The 15,158-nt window shown below is 39.8% G+C and overlaps 1 protein-coding gene across 1 annotated transcript; it reads left to right on the top strand.

Moving 5' to 3' along the window:
* The first annotated feature begins 909 nt into the window (after window positions 1-909).
* On the top strand, window positions 910-2,746 carry tmem53 (transmembrane protein 53). The gene is made up of 3 exons (XM_041992170.1): window positions 910-1,133; window positions 1,304-1,407; window positions 1,536-2,746. Exons 1-3 carry the CDS (start codon window positions 1,079-1,081, stop codon window positions 2,235-2,237), a joined length of 861 nt encoding a protein of 286 aa, XP_041848104.1. The 5' UTR covers window positions 910-1,078; the 3' UTR covers window positions 2,238-2,746.
* The last annotated feature ends 12,412 nt before the right edge of the window (window positions 2,747-15,158 follow it).

Genomic DNA, 15,158 nt, shown 5'->3' with positions numbered 1-15,158 from the left:
AAAGCACAAGTGGTTCATCTCTTTTTGATTGACTGGTGACCTGTCCAGAGTGTGCTACTTCTTATCTAATAGCTGCTGGGTTCGGCTCCAGGGGCATCACTTAACACTACGCCATCTTCATATCTAGCACTCATACATGTATACACACATATTGTTTTATGTCTTTTGTAGTTTATTTCCAGTTTATTATGTTGTCCAGCTGAACTGCGGGTACTTGCATTCCTCAAATCAAAGGGGCAAGTGTGGAATTATGAAGACATTTATCCATAGATATGTGTGAAAAATAAGGAATTTAATACTATCCAAAAACCTATTTGGACCATATCAGAAGTATTCAGAACAAGCAACAGTTCATGCACAATGGCCACTCACACGCAAACTGTCATCACAAACTGCAAGAAAAACAAAACAAAATCAATATACAAAATTAGACCTAACAAAACCAGGAAAATGAGTAAGCTAATGTAACTTCCTTGATTAGACAAGTGCAATTTGCATTAATTTGACAATGGAAATTTCTGTTGGCGTTTACACAAAATTAAAAGTTTCAGCACAATCTTTGTTGTCTCAGACTATCAATAAACTAAGTGTTTTGGGCATTCATTTTCCTCTGGTGCAATGGTCTTTTTTGTTGAGATTTAGTTGATTTTCACCAAAAAATTTAGAAAATAAAAATCACCAGAGTGGCCTAAACATAGTTCACTGTAACTACTAAATCTACATCTAAGAATTACATACATCTGTTATGTTTGGACTTGAATCAACCGTTTTAGAAGTTTTGGGGACCAGCCATAAACAGCGACACAATGTGTAGCTATGGCGACAATCGAACACAAGGGGGCGGTAAAGAAGCATTCGCTTGATTCTGCTTGACAATACAAAGAAGAAGAGACGCTCTGGTCGGTAGGAAGGATTCTGTAGTACCATTGACAGAAAATGGTCGCGTTTGTTGTGTGTTCTATCTTATAATTAGCCTTCATGTAATCCAGCGTTTGCTCGGTAGCTTATTATTATTTTTTTTATAGTTGTTTATAACGGACAGATGAGAGATCGACGGCTAATATTATAGCACTTAAAAATGGCAGCTGATAATATTGACTACAATATTGTGTTTCCAGATGCGGGGACATCGGGTGAGCACCATTTCATTATGCAAGATGCACATGCCTCATTTTCCATAACCTTTGTGATAACTCCATGCATCAAAGACGCCGCGAAAATGTTAGAAGTGTTAGCTTAGCTGGTTTAGCTTAGCTGTAAGTGCTGTGCTAACACGCCGTGGTATCGTTTGCCTTGTTTTCAGAGCGACACTGGCAGGGGACAAAGGAGCCGGTTGTGATACTGTTGGGCTGGGCTGGCTGCAAAGACAAACATCTCTCCAAATACAGCTCCATCTACAATGAGCAGGTCAGAACTACGCAACAAATTTCACAAGCTGCCCTGCTTTGTGTATTGTCCCTTTTGACAGCTCAAAGGTCAGTCAGACCTGTCAACTGCCAATCTCATTAATTATTGTTTGTTTTCTACACTTTCAGGGATGTGTCACCATCCGCTACACAGCTCCACTAAAGACCGTCTTCATCTCTGAGTCGTTTGGCTACAAGGAACTGAGCAGCACAGCTCTGAAGCTGCTGGAGATCCTCTTTGACTACGAGGTGGAGAACAGTCCTATTTTCTTTCACATATTCAGCAACGGTGGCTTCATGCTGTACCGTTACATAGTGGAACTGCTGCACAGTGACAAACAGTTTAGTTCACTGTGTGTAATTGGAGCTGTTGTAGACAGTGCCCCGGGTAGCGGGAACATCCGTGGGGCCCTACGTGCACTGACAACCACATTAGGGCCAAAGATTAGCCCTCTCTTAAGGTACATCCTCCTGGCGCTTTTTGCAGTGAGTGTTTTCCTTTTACGAATCATCCTATACCCCTTGACCAAATTCATTCACAAGAACCATTATGATGCTGTGCAGGACAGGCCACCTGCCTGGCCTCATTTCCACCTGTACTCCAGAGCTGACCAGGTAATCAGACACAGGGACATTGAGCGCTTCATGGAGACTGTGAAGAAGAAAGGCGTCCCCGTGGACAGTTTTGATTTTGTCTCCAGTCCCCATGTCAGTCACTTCCGGGATTTTCCTGAGCAGTACGCTCTCAAGTGCCGCAATTTTCTAGTTGCTTGCATGAAGGACTTGGAACAGACTGGATTAAAAAAGAGACAACATGTTCAAAGTCAGTGAAACTGAAGGAAATTTACAACATTATGCTAAGCAGTCTTCTCCAGAGTTTAATGAGAAGGGAAGAAAATTGGACTATTTAGCCTTGGGGCGAGGGGGGGAGGGCATTTCTGCTCTGAACTACTGCAAAATTTTGCTGAAGCTGAAAGTCTTTGTGCACTTAAAGGGAATGTTCCACTTGTGTGGTGTAGCTGTACTGCACTCAGTATGTCATTAAAACCTTGCATATAAAACACTAACTGCTGGGTAAGGGCATGGACTCTGCCTCCTCAGATATATGTGCAACTGTTAAAAAATACAAAAAAAAAAAACCAGCTGGAAAACTGAGACTTTGATTCTATAGGCTGATTTAAATAGTGCTGTGAAATGTGATGCATTGTAGATTAGTGGTGATTTTAACACTGATGCAGCTGTATATTCTGTATTGTCCATTTATAAAATGTAATTCATGATTTGTTATTAAAATAATATTACAAGGGTGCTGATAAGGAAGGTAACTGTCACATATTAAAGAGATTCATGTGTTTTATTCACTAATGGTGGTCTCAAAGTTGCTGCCTTACAGAAAAAAAAATCCTTTTTTTGTTCTGTCCAAAGCTTGTAGAACAAAGAGCTCTAATAAACAAAACAACTGAGTTTAGTCCAAGGACAAAGTTGATTGACGATGAATGTATGTGTCAAGCACAACTCATGTATTCTCTTTAACGAATGTGCCTTCAATAAACCTGAATGCTCGTAGTAAAGGCAGTCACACTTATTACTTTATAAGATGCTAAGCATCAGATTGTTTGGCTCTGATGCTGCTTCCCCGGCAGACGGCTGCAAAGCTAATTGCACTTTCCATAGCTTATTCAGGATGCAGACATTAAATGATCTCAACTTCCTTGAGAAATAGTCTGCTTTATCCCTTCTTGTAGATGCCTTTGGGTTGCGTTTCCAGGCTAGTGTGTTGTCCAGCTGAAATACCAACCAGTCGTATTCTTCCACCGCTTTCCTTAAACCTGTTCCTCCTGAAATCCCCACTTCTCTTTTTGTTTTGTTTATGTTTAGGATGAGGTGATTGTTTCTACTTCATCTCACACATTGACTTATTATTTATATAAAGGAAGGCGGACATAATTATATGCAGTGTAATATCAACTCTTGTACCAGCTCATGTGAGACATTTGGGTATTTCTTCGTTGTCGCCAAGAAAGAAAAAAAGTTGTAACTTTTGAATATATGGGCTCCCGAGGCATTGCCCAGGCAGTCTTACTGAGCAAAACTTTTCTTTCAGTCAGCTTTTCAAAGCAACTTGTGAATGGTTTTGAAATCCTTTTAAAAGATGGCCTCCAAACAAAATGCAGCTTCAATTGTAAATTAAACATGTTTCTTGATTTCTTTTACTTTGGCTCCCCCTAGTGGAACACATGCACACCTAAAATAGGTCTTTTTAAACCTTTAAAATATTTGGCTCAGCAGCATAACGTAGATGTATGTGATGTAAATGTTCATGTAGCACTTGTGTAGTTAAAACGTAAGTTTTGATTTTTAAATTTATGTTTTTTTTAAGGTGATGTTTATGGGAACCTTTTGGAGGGCAGATTTATTTTAGTTCCAGTTGATTCCATCACTGTTCACTTGCTGAGAAGACCTGACTGTAATAAATTTTATCACTGGAGGGCTAACTGAAGGCAAGACATTAGATAAAATCTAGCCACTTCACCTGCTCTTTTGTCATGAGACGTGGGGACTGTTTGAAGAGCGTGTAGCTCTGAAATGGCCCAGCAGGAATTGTTATTGAATGTCTGCAACATGTCAGATTTGACATTTGGAAGAGCTCTGAGCGGTTGGCATTTGTCTCTGCACCAGGCCTGTCCATGGCACTTCACGTTTCATGAAGAGCTGCTTGGAGGTAAAGGAGAAAGAGGAAAGTTTACATATCGGCACAGACAGGTGAACATCGCTTACTGGAGTGCACATGAGAGGGGTCGCTCTGATCCGGCTTGTGGTCCTTTAGCGATGCAAAAAGTCCTCAGTGGTTGTTTGTGTTTGCACTGAGTCATGGCTGCTAAACAAATTATATTGTCATTGATTTTACCCTTATAAGTTCAGATAAACCATCATCATGGGGGGATTATTGAGATAGCAACATCAAGTCATATAAGACCCTAAAAACCTCAGAAGGATGGAAAATTTAACATTTATAAATAAACAAACTTCAGCAAATAAATAAACTTGCCAAATTATGAAGACAAAACTTATTCTAATGTCTTTTTACTGTGTACATAATTTAGGTGTCATATCAGTGGATTTATACATGCATTTAGTTGAATTTTGACTTTTAAAAATATAAAATAAAACTACAGACTGAACAATTCATAAAGAAGCTAGAGAAACATGGCATGAAAACACAGTATAAAAACAAGGTTGACAACAATCTGTTAATTTTTATGAGTCCAAGTAAAAGAAAAAAAAACATTGTGCTACTCCCATTTATTTCTTTAGGTTCATTCAATCAGCCACACCTGCACTCATAAGATGGAGTCTTGTACAGTTTAGCCAATTTCTATCATAAATTGATGAGAAACTTAACCATAAGAACAGAAAACGAACCCTTGGATGCATTTGGTATTTCTGGATTTATCTGGATTATTGAATTATTATGTGAACACTGATCAGACGGCTGCAGCTCGAGTCCTCACTACCACCAGAAAAGTGGTTTATATTACGCCATTTCTGAGGTCTCTAAACTGTCTGTTTGTCAAAGAGCTGATTTTAAAATACTGATCCTGGTTTAGAAAGCTTTCAGTGGTTTAGGGCCCAACATTATTTTAAATCCTTCAGTATATTATATTCTGAAGAGGTTTGCTTTCTGTCCTCAAAGTTGGAAATAAACACTGAGGAGCTGCTTTCAGTTTTTGTGCACTGCTTGTGTGGAACAAATTCCCAGAAAACTACAGGTCTGTGTCACTCTTCCGTCACAGAACAAGCCTTCTTTATCGGTTTGCTCACTTTCTTGACTGAACTGTCCACCAAAGACTTACAGAAGAATGCAACGTCCTCCTGAAAACACTGGAGAGCACATGGAGGAAGCTGAGTGTTTTCAGTGCTGTACTTCCCAGGTATCCACCTCCACCTAATTTCTCAGGATCAAAATAATCAGGCTTACCTAAAATTCCCAGTAACCTTCTTTGTCTCGCTCACATTCACGTTGTTTCCTCAACTCACCAAAAAGAAGTCAGTTTCCTGTTCTCAGCCTTCTGTCCTCCACTGACACACCCCTCAGCTGCATACCGTGGGTATGGCAATGATGATGCATCTGTACTAAAATTCACACCCATATCATCAGGTGTATACTACATACTACAAAATTTAATTAGCAGAAATCTAATAAACAAAAACAACAGTATGTTAATTTACCTTAATATATCACTGGATTTACTTGCAAACAACACATTAATCATTAATAAGTGTTCATATGTGCCATGTGAAGACTAGTACTGGAAAAGTACTTGTTTTAGCAGCAAGAATAAAGAATAATGTGAGTTAAACACAATATAAATTTAAAATCTATCCATCTATCCACCCATTGTCTGTAATGCTTACTCCAATGCAAGGTTTGCCGAGGCCTGGATCCAGTGGCTATTAGGCAAAAGGTAGGCTGCACCCTGGATAGGTCGCCAGCCTAATGCTGCGCCCGAACCAGATACCTGTATGGTATTCCATTAATACAGGGACACTCGTCTTCCTAAAGAGGGCAGCATTGACACACAGTTCTCCCAATGATACTTCTTGCCGAGGCCTCAATTGTGTATCAGGCCACAGCCATGTTGAGCTGTGGATGTTTTATTTCGGGCGGTTGAGGTATAAAGGCTGTTAAATGCTGCCATCAGAAGCCCTTTATGTTCATGCACTGCTCCAAGAAAAGGCACATCTGCAGATGAAGACTGACGTTAACTTCCTCAAACCCAATGTCTCCCTTGTCATGTAATTTTTCTGTTGTTGCAGGTGATAGTCGGAAAGCAGAAGCCTGCACCATTTCAGGTTAATAGAAGCTGTTTTTAGTTAAAGTTCTAGAAAAGAGACAGAAAAAAGACAATAGCTGGACTGGCTGTATGAGAGGAAAACGTCATAACGCTCCCCTCCTTACCAGAAACGCACTGAAAGAAGAAATTACCCCATGGAAGTTAATGAAGTCTCACAAGTTGATGAGGGGAAAATTGCGGCGAAGAGGGGTCACTGCTTTCTCTTTAGCCTTTCCCTCTTCTGTGGAAAATGGCTGCGGTCAAGATCCATACTTTTAGAGGACGGCAAGCACTCCAACACAGAGATGGAGTGAGAGAGATGAGGGGGAGAGCACCAAGATTAATGGTATTAAGTGGTAGCACTTGGCAATGCGGTAACATATCGTCTATGTTCTCTATTCTGGGCTGATAGTTTCATAGACCTTGGCGTTGCACAGTGACTTTTAGCTGTGATTTACAGGATTCAAATAATCTGCGTGGCTTTTCATCATCACAAGGCCTGCGAGCAGCCTCAGCATGGTGTCACATCAGTGCCAGACTTATCAGAAAATACAATCAACAACTTAAAACAGGTTAATGTTTCCCTTCTGCACTTTGGATTGCTGGTTATCATGCAAAGCCCAAAAAACTGAACTTTGTCTCTGAAATCCATTTATTCTGAGCAACAATTTACCTTCAGTTTAATGTCACTGCGAATTGAAGAGGAATGTTTGTGCTTATGTACATGTTGACATTTCCGATGCTACCCTGTGAACCCCTTTTCTAGATCATTGGAAGGAAATGTGCACTTTATCTGACAGCAACATACACACAGGTAGACAAGCGGCCAAAAATATGATCTAATGGATAATCTCTTTGCCTGCCTCTCTGGTGATTTGCACTGATTTTGTATAATATTTGACATTTTGATTTTATGTCTGACATACTGTGATTTTTGTGGCCAGTGATGGAAGTGGTGTGTCCCTTTAAATGCTGGTTTGCAGCAAGACCAAGTACAGCATTTGCAGTAATAGAGGCTTATGGTTTTCCTATACATATATTTTTCATATTAGGTTTTGTTCTAATTTTATTATCATACTCTTCAACCACTCAGTGCTGTATATTCCCAGGTGTGTCACGCTGTCTTTTACATGTGGCACACACAGCACTGAAGCCTTGCTTTTCTTTCCCACTCAACGGGACCAGCCTTGTGATCAAGTTGAGCAGGGAGCCAACGAGAAGTCACTCAAGTCGCACTCTCCTCCCTCTAATGAGCAAAGTGTCCTGCGGAAGCCATATCCATGACAGCATGGGAGCTTTCCAACACACACACACCAAAGTGAATGCATCATGAGTGCACACGTACGTCTTCAATGGGATGAAATCCAGAGGATTGGAACCAAAGTCCGATCCGCCTTTGAGTAACTTTAAAAGGTCTCATGGTGTTTGGATTGAAGAATGAAGAGAAAACTGATGTGTGTCTGTGGTGTGTGTGAAGGCTTTAAGAGGAGGAATCGGCTTGTTGGACCAGACAGGGAGCCATCATCAAAATCTTCCCTAGTCTATCTCAGTCCCTCAGCCCTCTACTTAAGACCAAAAGCAGAAAAAAAAGCGATGGAATGTTAGATAAAGAGAAAAAAAAGACAAGGAAACAGAGAGCGGAAGATGGAGAGCGAGAGGAAAGGCAGTGTGGAAACCCCTCAGCGTGTGAGCAGCATCTCTCCCATCGTGCAGTGCAGCCGGCTGCCCCTCTCAGCTTATTCAAAGCGAGTGTGTGGTAGCGCAGGAGTGTGTGTGCGTTTCTTCACAGATGTCCTTGAACAGAACCCCCTCAGCTCTGCGGATCCCTGCTGCCACTGGAGAACATTTGACAAGCAGCAGGCTCTTGTTAGAGCGCTGTCAAATTAAAGGTGTGTGTGTAGGTGTGCGGGGGTGTGAGTGTGTGTGTGTGTTTTATAAGCTCTATTCAGAGCGCTGTCAAATTAAAACTACCAAACAAACTGTGTGTGTCACACAGACAGGTCGAGTCCTGTGTGTGATGGCAGTGGTAGGCTTAGTGTTGCTTTGTGTGCTTGTGTGTACGTGTGCATAAGTGTAAGGGGAAAAAAAGAAAGAAATACTTTGCAGCAGGCATCTTTTTTATATGCAACTTTCTGTTTTTTTTTTTTTTTTTTTTTTGCAGGAAACAAATACATGCATTGTTGTGGAGGACAAATCAAATTGGTGTGTATCTCAAAGTAAAACATATTCAGCCTCGGCACACTGAAGACTCCATCCTTGCCCGTTCATACAGCCTTTATACTGAGGCCTTTGAAATATAAACAATCTGTTGTTTTGCACAACTGAAAACAAAAAATGTTCCAATCAGTGAATATCTATTCAGTTCAGTTCAAAAATTCATGAAACACAGAGATAGATGTGATGTGTATCAAATGATAAATGATGATTAAAACACAAGGGAGGGCTGTAGGTCTCCTGCAGGTAGGGGACCGACACAGATATATATGCAGACAGTCTTTATGTATGGACTCTGCATCATTTATAGGATATCCAACTGTGTGTGTGGTGTGTGGGGAGCCCTCACACACTGTGAATAAATATATACAGTATTTTGTAAAAGTCTTGAGCCACCCATTGTGTCTTTGTTTAGTTGGATCTGCAGAAACTGCCAAAGATAATGTAGTTTGAGATACATAAAATAGTTTTTTAGGCGATTCCAAAACAAATTTAACTTGTCACATATCAGAATGGTGTGCTGTGTATTCTTACAACATCAAGGAAGCTTATAGGATGGATGACAAAAGAAATTGCATTCCTAAAAAGATCTATCTAAATTATTTATTTATTTATTTAGATCAGTGGGTGGAAGTGCATTGGATGACTCATGTCCACTGCAGTGGATAATGAGCAAGTACACCATCCTCACCCATGCATATACTAGATTTTGTATAGGTGTCTGTCGTAGTGACCACTATGAGTGAGGATGTTAACAAAGAGGATACAAAAGAAACAAAAACCTGATAGGACCTAAGAGATCTGGATCTTCAGTTGACCCATTTACTGTTCCCTGAAGCCTCATCAGAGAAGGACCCCATGAAGGGTGACTGTCAAGAAGCCATTCATTAGGAAGGTCAACAGGGAGATAAGCTGAGCTCAAGAACTGTTGTCAGTCCATGAGATGATTCGCTGTTATTTATTCATTTGGTAACACAATTTGATTTGTCTTAGTAGCTCATCATATGCCAAGTTAAGCACAGCGTGTGGATGTCTGTTAATGTAGCAGTTCACACTCGGGCTATAAAAGAATATTTCAGATTGGCTGGAAACAGAGTAGCAGCAAAATTTTTCTTTTTTACCTGATTGTCTAGAAAGCACTGCACGCCTCAAATGGGCTTTTTACTTGAGCTTTAAAAGTTTACCAGGTACATTGACATATCATGAAAATAACTAAATTATGAGTGAATATGCAGTTAAAAGTCAAATTTTGTCTTTGAATCATAGATGCTTTTGAAAAAATTGTATTTATCACCTTGAAATGAAAAAAAAGGGAACAAGACCAGACAGGTGATGGGTAGACTTGGATAAGTGGGTTAAAATAAGAAGGGACCTGCACATCAAAATAATCAGCAAGCTTTAGCAAAACATAAACATTTTTTTCTACATATCTTTAATGCTAAGCTAAGCCATGTCTCATTGCTTATTTAGCTACAGAAAAAACAAATTTCTACATTCTAGAGAGGCCGAAACATAGAGTACAGGTCTAAGTTAGGTAAGTTTGTTCAAGTTGTTACCAACTTAGCCTACTATAACCACTCAGTTACACAGCGTTTGTGTGTATGTTTAAATATCATAATAGCATTTCTCTACAGCACCAGTGTTAGAGTTTTAACTTTGCCTTCATTAGCAAAATGTTATGATTTATGCAGTCCCAAGTGGACTAATATCTTTAGAAGTTTTTTTTTTCCTTTATCTTGTAGCTGGGGAGTCGATTCATCTTAAAGAGTGATGAGGGGCGGCTGCTCTCTATGCAAAACGCATTAAAGCTAAATGAGGAGTCTATTACTCAAATCTGGCTGATAATCCGTTAGCTAAAGATCCCTGGCTGCTAACTAAGTAGATTAAGATATGTCATTGCCACCGAGAACAGGATCACAATGGAGCATCTACTTATGTTCTTAGAGGTCCAGTGATACACATACACACAATTAAATTGAGTAGGAACACTGCTTGGTATAATTTACACCTGTATTCAGCCACAGTTCACACATAGACACTCATCAGAATATGTGTTGGTCAATTAGTTACTCACATTTTCCACAGTGAAATACACAGCCTTAGAACACACATACCCCCCCCCCCCCCCCCACACACACATTTCACACCCCCAGCACTTTGCTACATACAGTGTCTTCTTGCCAACTCACTTCATAGAATTAATTCTGTCTGCTCCGCCCACTCTGTTGTGCATGTGTGCGAGGAATGCACTGGGGACTCATGAGTAGTCCGTGTTTGTATGAACACGGACAATTCATCATGGCTTGATTAACATACGAGATTTTATCTCCCTCTCTCACTTTCTGTGTGATAGCCCTGCAGTGATAATTAAAAATTATTTATTCTTACTGGTTAATTAACCTATATCCTTTGCTGAAAACACAAGAAGCACTTTGTGTATCTCAGGCTAAAACCAAATTTGTTGATCTCGCTGTAATTGCTCAAAAACAAGTTCTCGCATGCAGGTTTTATCTTACTACAGCAATCCTTTCAGAAAATATTAATTCCATTTGAAAACCTAATCAAGTCTGAAATACATAAATTAAGTTTTAAATTACACAGTCAACCTATGCAGACCAGAATGGACCATGGACACCCATCAGCAGAAGTTTTAATAAGCAGCTGGTATTTAAAAATAGTTGTCCCATGTTTTAATTCCTCATGATCTTTCCTCCTTTCATTGTACTTTTCTTCTTGTCTCTTTCTTTGGGCTTTTGTTGTAAATAGTGTTCCATCTAAAAATCTGAATCACTTCTAAATGTTAGCTTAATCTTTCTCACCTACTCATCTGTAGCAGTCAATTTGATGTAAACGTTATTTACTGTGATTCTGGCTAGCTAATAAATATTGTTCTCACTTTAAAAAGATATTCTGTTTACTAAATCTGTATTTACACATGAACATCAGACATTTTCAGAAGAATGTGAGGACTGTTTGGTATTCACTTTTTCTACTGTTACTCTTCAGATATGCACTTTAAAGCAGGGACATCTGTCCTGCAAAAATGCTCTTATAACTGGAGAAGCTAATTGTTTTTGTGTTAATATCAACACCACATGTATCTGAATACATCTAGATTATTGTAAGGGAAGTGGAAAGCAACACAAAAGTCAGTGGAAGAATTTGAAGCAAGATTTATTTTATTTATTTATTTATTTTTTAGCCTGTTCTGTCCAACATCATAGCAAGCCAAATGCTAGTCTGGTTGCTGTGTTCTGCCAAACAAATTTGCTTTGCCAGGGGGGAGGTTTATGGATATAAGGCTCCTCTTGATAAAATGATTCATTTATTTATTTACTGTTATTTATTTACTTTGCATTATGGAATCTATGTAATCTTGCTGGACCTGACCAGAGGGGACAGAAAAAGAAGGAACACAGCAAAAAGAAGCAAAAGGGGAAAGCCACACAACAAACTGCTACACCTGTACGACTCAAGCAGCGACCTTCACCGGTAAAATGTAAAGCCTATGCGGAAGTGCAAGAAATTGCAGTTCACCCCTCATCCACTATGGGCTGGCTCCAAAACAGAGTCAATCCCCATAGACTCCCATGTTAAAAAGACCATCTTCACAGCAGAAATAAACATGATTAAAGCCTGGTATAAAAAAAACAAAAAAAACATTTCAGGATTAATAGGTCAAGTTTACCTTCATGACAATTGTGTGTGTGTGTGTGTGTGTGTGGGGGGGGGGGGGGGGGGGGGTGATTGACATATATCCAATATTCGCGGCAAGAATGAAGAATGCAGCACAACTGCGGTTTTTAGCCAGCTAACAGTGCGCCTTAGCTTTAGCCCGCCTACCTCTGTTAGCTGGTTAGCTACCATTAGCTCCGGGTTAGCTCTGTTAGCTCTTAGCTACAGGGAGCTCAGAGTTTGATGGTGTCAATCATCCACCCCCACCTTCACAGTCCCTCTCTCAGCTTCACCTCTTTGCTCATTTTTGGAATATCCGGGAATGACAACACGCGTGACATTGCCAAGATGGCAACGGTGGGAACCGCCCATTGAGCTTCAGTTCAGCTCTTCAGAAATCTATGGGTGACGTCATGGAGGCTTCGTCCATCATACAGTCTACGGTTTGGAGCCGACTCCAAAACATCAACAGCTTAGTGATGGCGAGTGAACCTAAATGAGCAGCAGCTTATTGAATTCAGCCATTTATGTTTGAACCAGACTCCGAGCCTGAGAGTGAAGATACCGAGATGGTGGAAGAAACACGTTTACAACAAAATGTTTACAAAAATTTATGTGGCAGAGCACTTCACCCCACTTATAAAAAAAAAACAAAAAAAAAAAAAACAAAAAAAAAGAAACACGGGGCTCATTTGTACATTGCAAGGGTTAAACTTTTAGGATCGTCCCTTAGCATTAGCATTAGCTTTAGCTGCATTATATCATTCCACATCTAAAGCATAACTTTAAGCATGGAAAAGGGGCTGGCTTATTCACACAGCCTCCTGATGATGAAATCACAGGAGCAAATTAAAATCAGACTTTTGCAAGAGTTTACCCTTGTTAGGAGTTCTGTTGTTAACAAAGGGCCCAGATGGAAAAATTAAACAGTCTTCAAAAGAAAGGAACTTTCTTTAACACTTAACACTTTGGTTCAACACCAATACACATGTTTTAACTTGAAATGTGCAATTTCTGGGTGATGACTCCTTTAAAGCTTATGCCTGTAACAACAATATTAAGCAGTGGAACCAATGGCATCACAATCCATATAGGCAAAGAGTGAACAATTTTCATAACAATGGACTACTCTATTATTCTTAGTCAATCTACCACAATGATTCTTCTATCAAACGGCAGTTAACACCCAGTCATGCATGAAAATAAATAAATAAAAATAACAAAAAACAGTCAAATGTAATGTAATGTGCCATTACTGCTAACCATGGATAGAGCTTTTCTTCCTTGGGAACCTTTTTCCATTTGCTTTACTAGTAAAAAAAAATATTGTTAGAGAAACTGTCCACAAAAACGCAATGGTAAAATCACATCAACAGTCATCCTTAAGCAGGAAAATATATATTTCAAATCTTTGTGATGTATGGTTTTAAAATGCTGACAATTATTAATCACAGCTCATACATGTAAATCAACCTGTTGTGTCATTAATTAATATGTTCTAGGTAAATGTAATACACCTTAATACCATTTGTGGTTTGTAGAACATCACAGAGGCAGTCATCATGCTCTTTGTCTTTTTAAGCCACAAGCAATTTCCTTCACTGGCTATCCAAATAAGTTATTCAAGGCAGGATATGCCCTTTTTTGTGACCATTGTGAATCAGTCAAGAGTCTGTGTGAGGCCCAGCTTCAGACAGTTGATGGCCCAGGGCAGACATCAATGTCCACATCATTCCAGACCTTGCAGCTGGTTGACCTGTGCCAGGCCTGTCGTGTTTCCAATGGCTGTTTGTTACTAATTAATGGACTGAAGCCCATTCTCCAGTGGTGAGTGCAACACAAACCACATGCATTAAACATGACCATGCCTCCATCTGCTGCAGCTGCAAGGAAAACAAAAAGGTGAAGACAGAAAGTGACGCAGACCTGAAACATTTCAGATGACTATGAGAGATAAAACTTGAGAACAACGTAGGCAGATGCTTGCACCTGAAATTGTAAGCATCTACCTACAAAAGGTATTGAGATGCAGACTTGTAGGAGGAAGCATTAAATCATAGTTTCAGGTTCAGTTACATGTTCTACTAATGCCAAGCAGACGGAAAAGATTTAACTACCAGAAACCAGATTTTGTGTCCACTTAGAAGATGTGGTAATGCAGCTTCAAGTGATACTGTGATAGAAGTTAACTTTAAGGGTGTGTAATGGATTTCTGTAAAATAACTCACAAAACACTGGCGTGCTAAACCTAGGAGGGAGCAGTCAGCAGTAAACCCATTCTCTGTATTTAGCATACCTGTCAGAGAGCTTTTCTAAAGATTGGACTTGTCCTTTAAGACTGAATATGCCCTTGGTAGCCATCACGAGACACATGCATACACACACAGACTTGTGCACACACACTGTAGCACACGTTAATGCATAAATTGCCATTATTTGAGCTGCTACTGGTGGCAGAAGCGCCCCCACCGAGATCACCTCGGCTGACAAAAGTTAATTTGCACTAATGATGTTTTACTCCTCTCATTACCTTAAATCATCTCCTTCCCTTCCTTGCCCTCCCTTCACTGCGGAAAGGGAGACAGATGCAAATAGAAAGGTGCAGAAAGAGACGTGCCCGAAGAGAACCACAGAGAGAAAGAGCCAAAGCAGAATAAGTGAGACACAGTTGCAAAGAGAGCAGTCAGCAGTTTGTAATTGTTATTGTTCTGGATGAAGCTCATGCCCATTTGAGCTCTTCCAAACACCTTTCCCACAGTCACTGTTAAATATTTTACACCCTCATATAATTATCAAAGCTACTCGAGTTAGTTTTTGATGGAAACCATGCGCACTCTCAAGTGTCTTAACTCTTCAGCCTGCTGCAGTTGTATTTATGTTGTAGGCTTAAGTGGTGGACTTTGTAATGATAACAGAGTCTAAGCTTAACAAGGCTGGAGTGTTTAATGTGTAAATTAGCTTTTTATAATCCAAGTTTGAGTATTATGGTTTTATGAGTGGATTAATATAATGAGTGTGTTTTTTTTGT

This window comes from Melanotaenia boesemani, chromosome 8 (assembly GCF_017639745.1).
Source record: "Melanotaenia boesemani isolate fMelBoe1 chromosome 8, fMelBoe1.pri, whole genome shotgun sequence".
NCBI classification, from domain to species: domain Eukaryota; kingdom Metazoa; phylum Chordata; class Actinopteri; order Atheriniformes; family Melanotaeniidae; genus Melanotaenia; species Melanotaenia boesemani.
Note: the sequence above shows the minus strand (reverse complement) of the source record. Positions and strands in the feature narration are given on the sequence as shown.

Bases quoted from the DNA above. Each gene is read 5' to 3' on its own strand.
- tmem53 (XM_041992170.1), top strand. From the start codon at position 1,079: ATGGCAGCTGATAATATTGACTACAATATTGTGTTTCCAGATGCGGGG. The intron at 1,134-1,303 runs GTGAGCACCATT...CCTTGTTTTCAG, and splicing joins TCCAGATGCGGGGACATCGG to AGCGACACTGGCAGGGGACA. The intron at 1,408-1,535 runs GTCAGAACTACG...CTACACTTTCAG, and splicing joins GCTCCATCTACAATGAGCAG to GGATGTGTCACCATCCGCTA.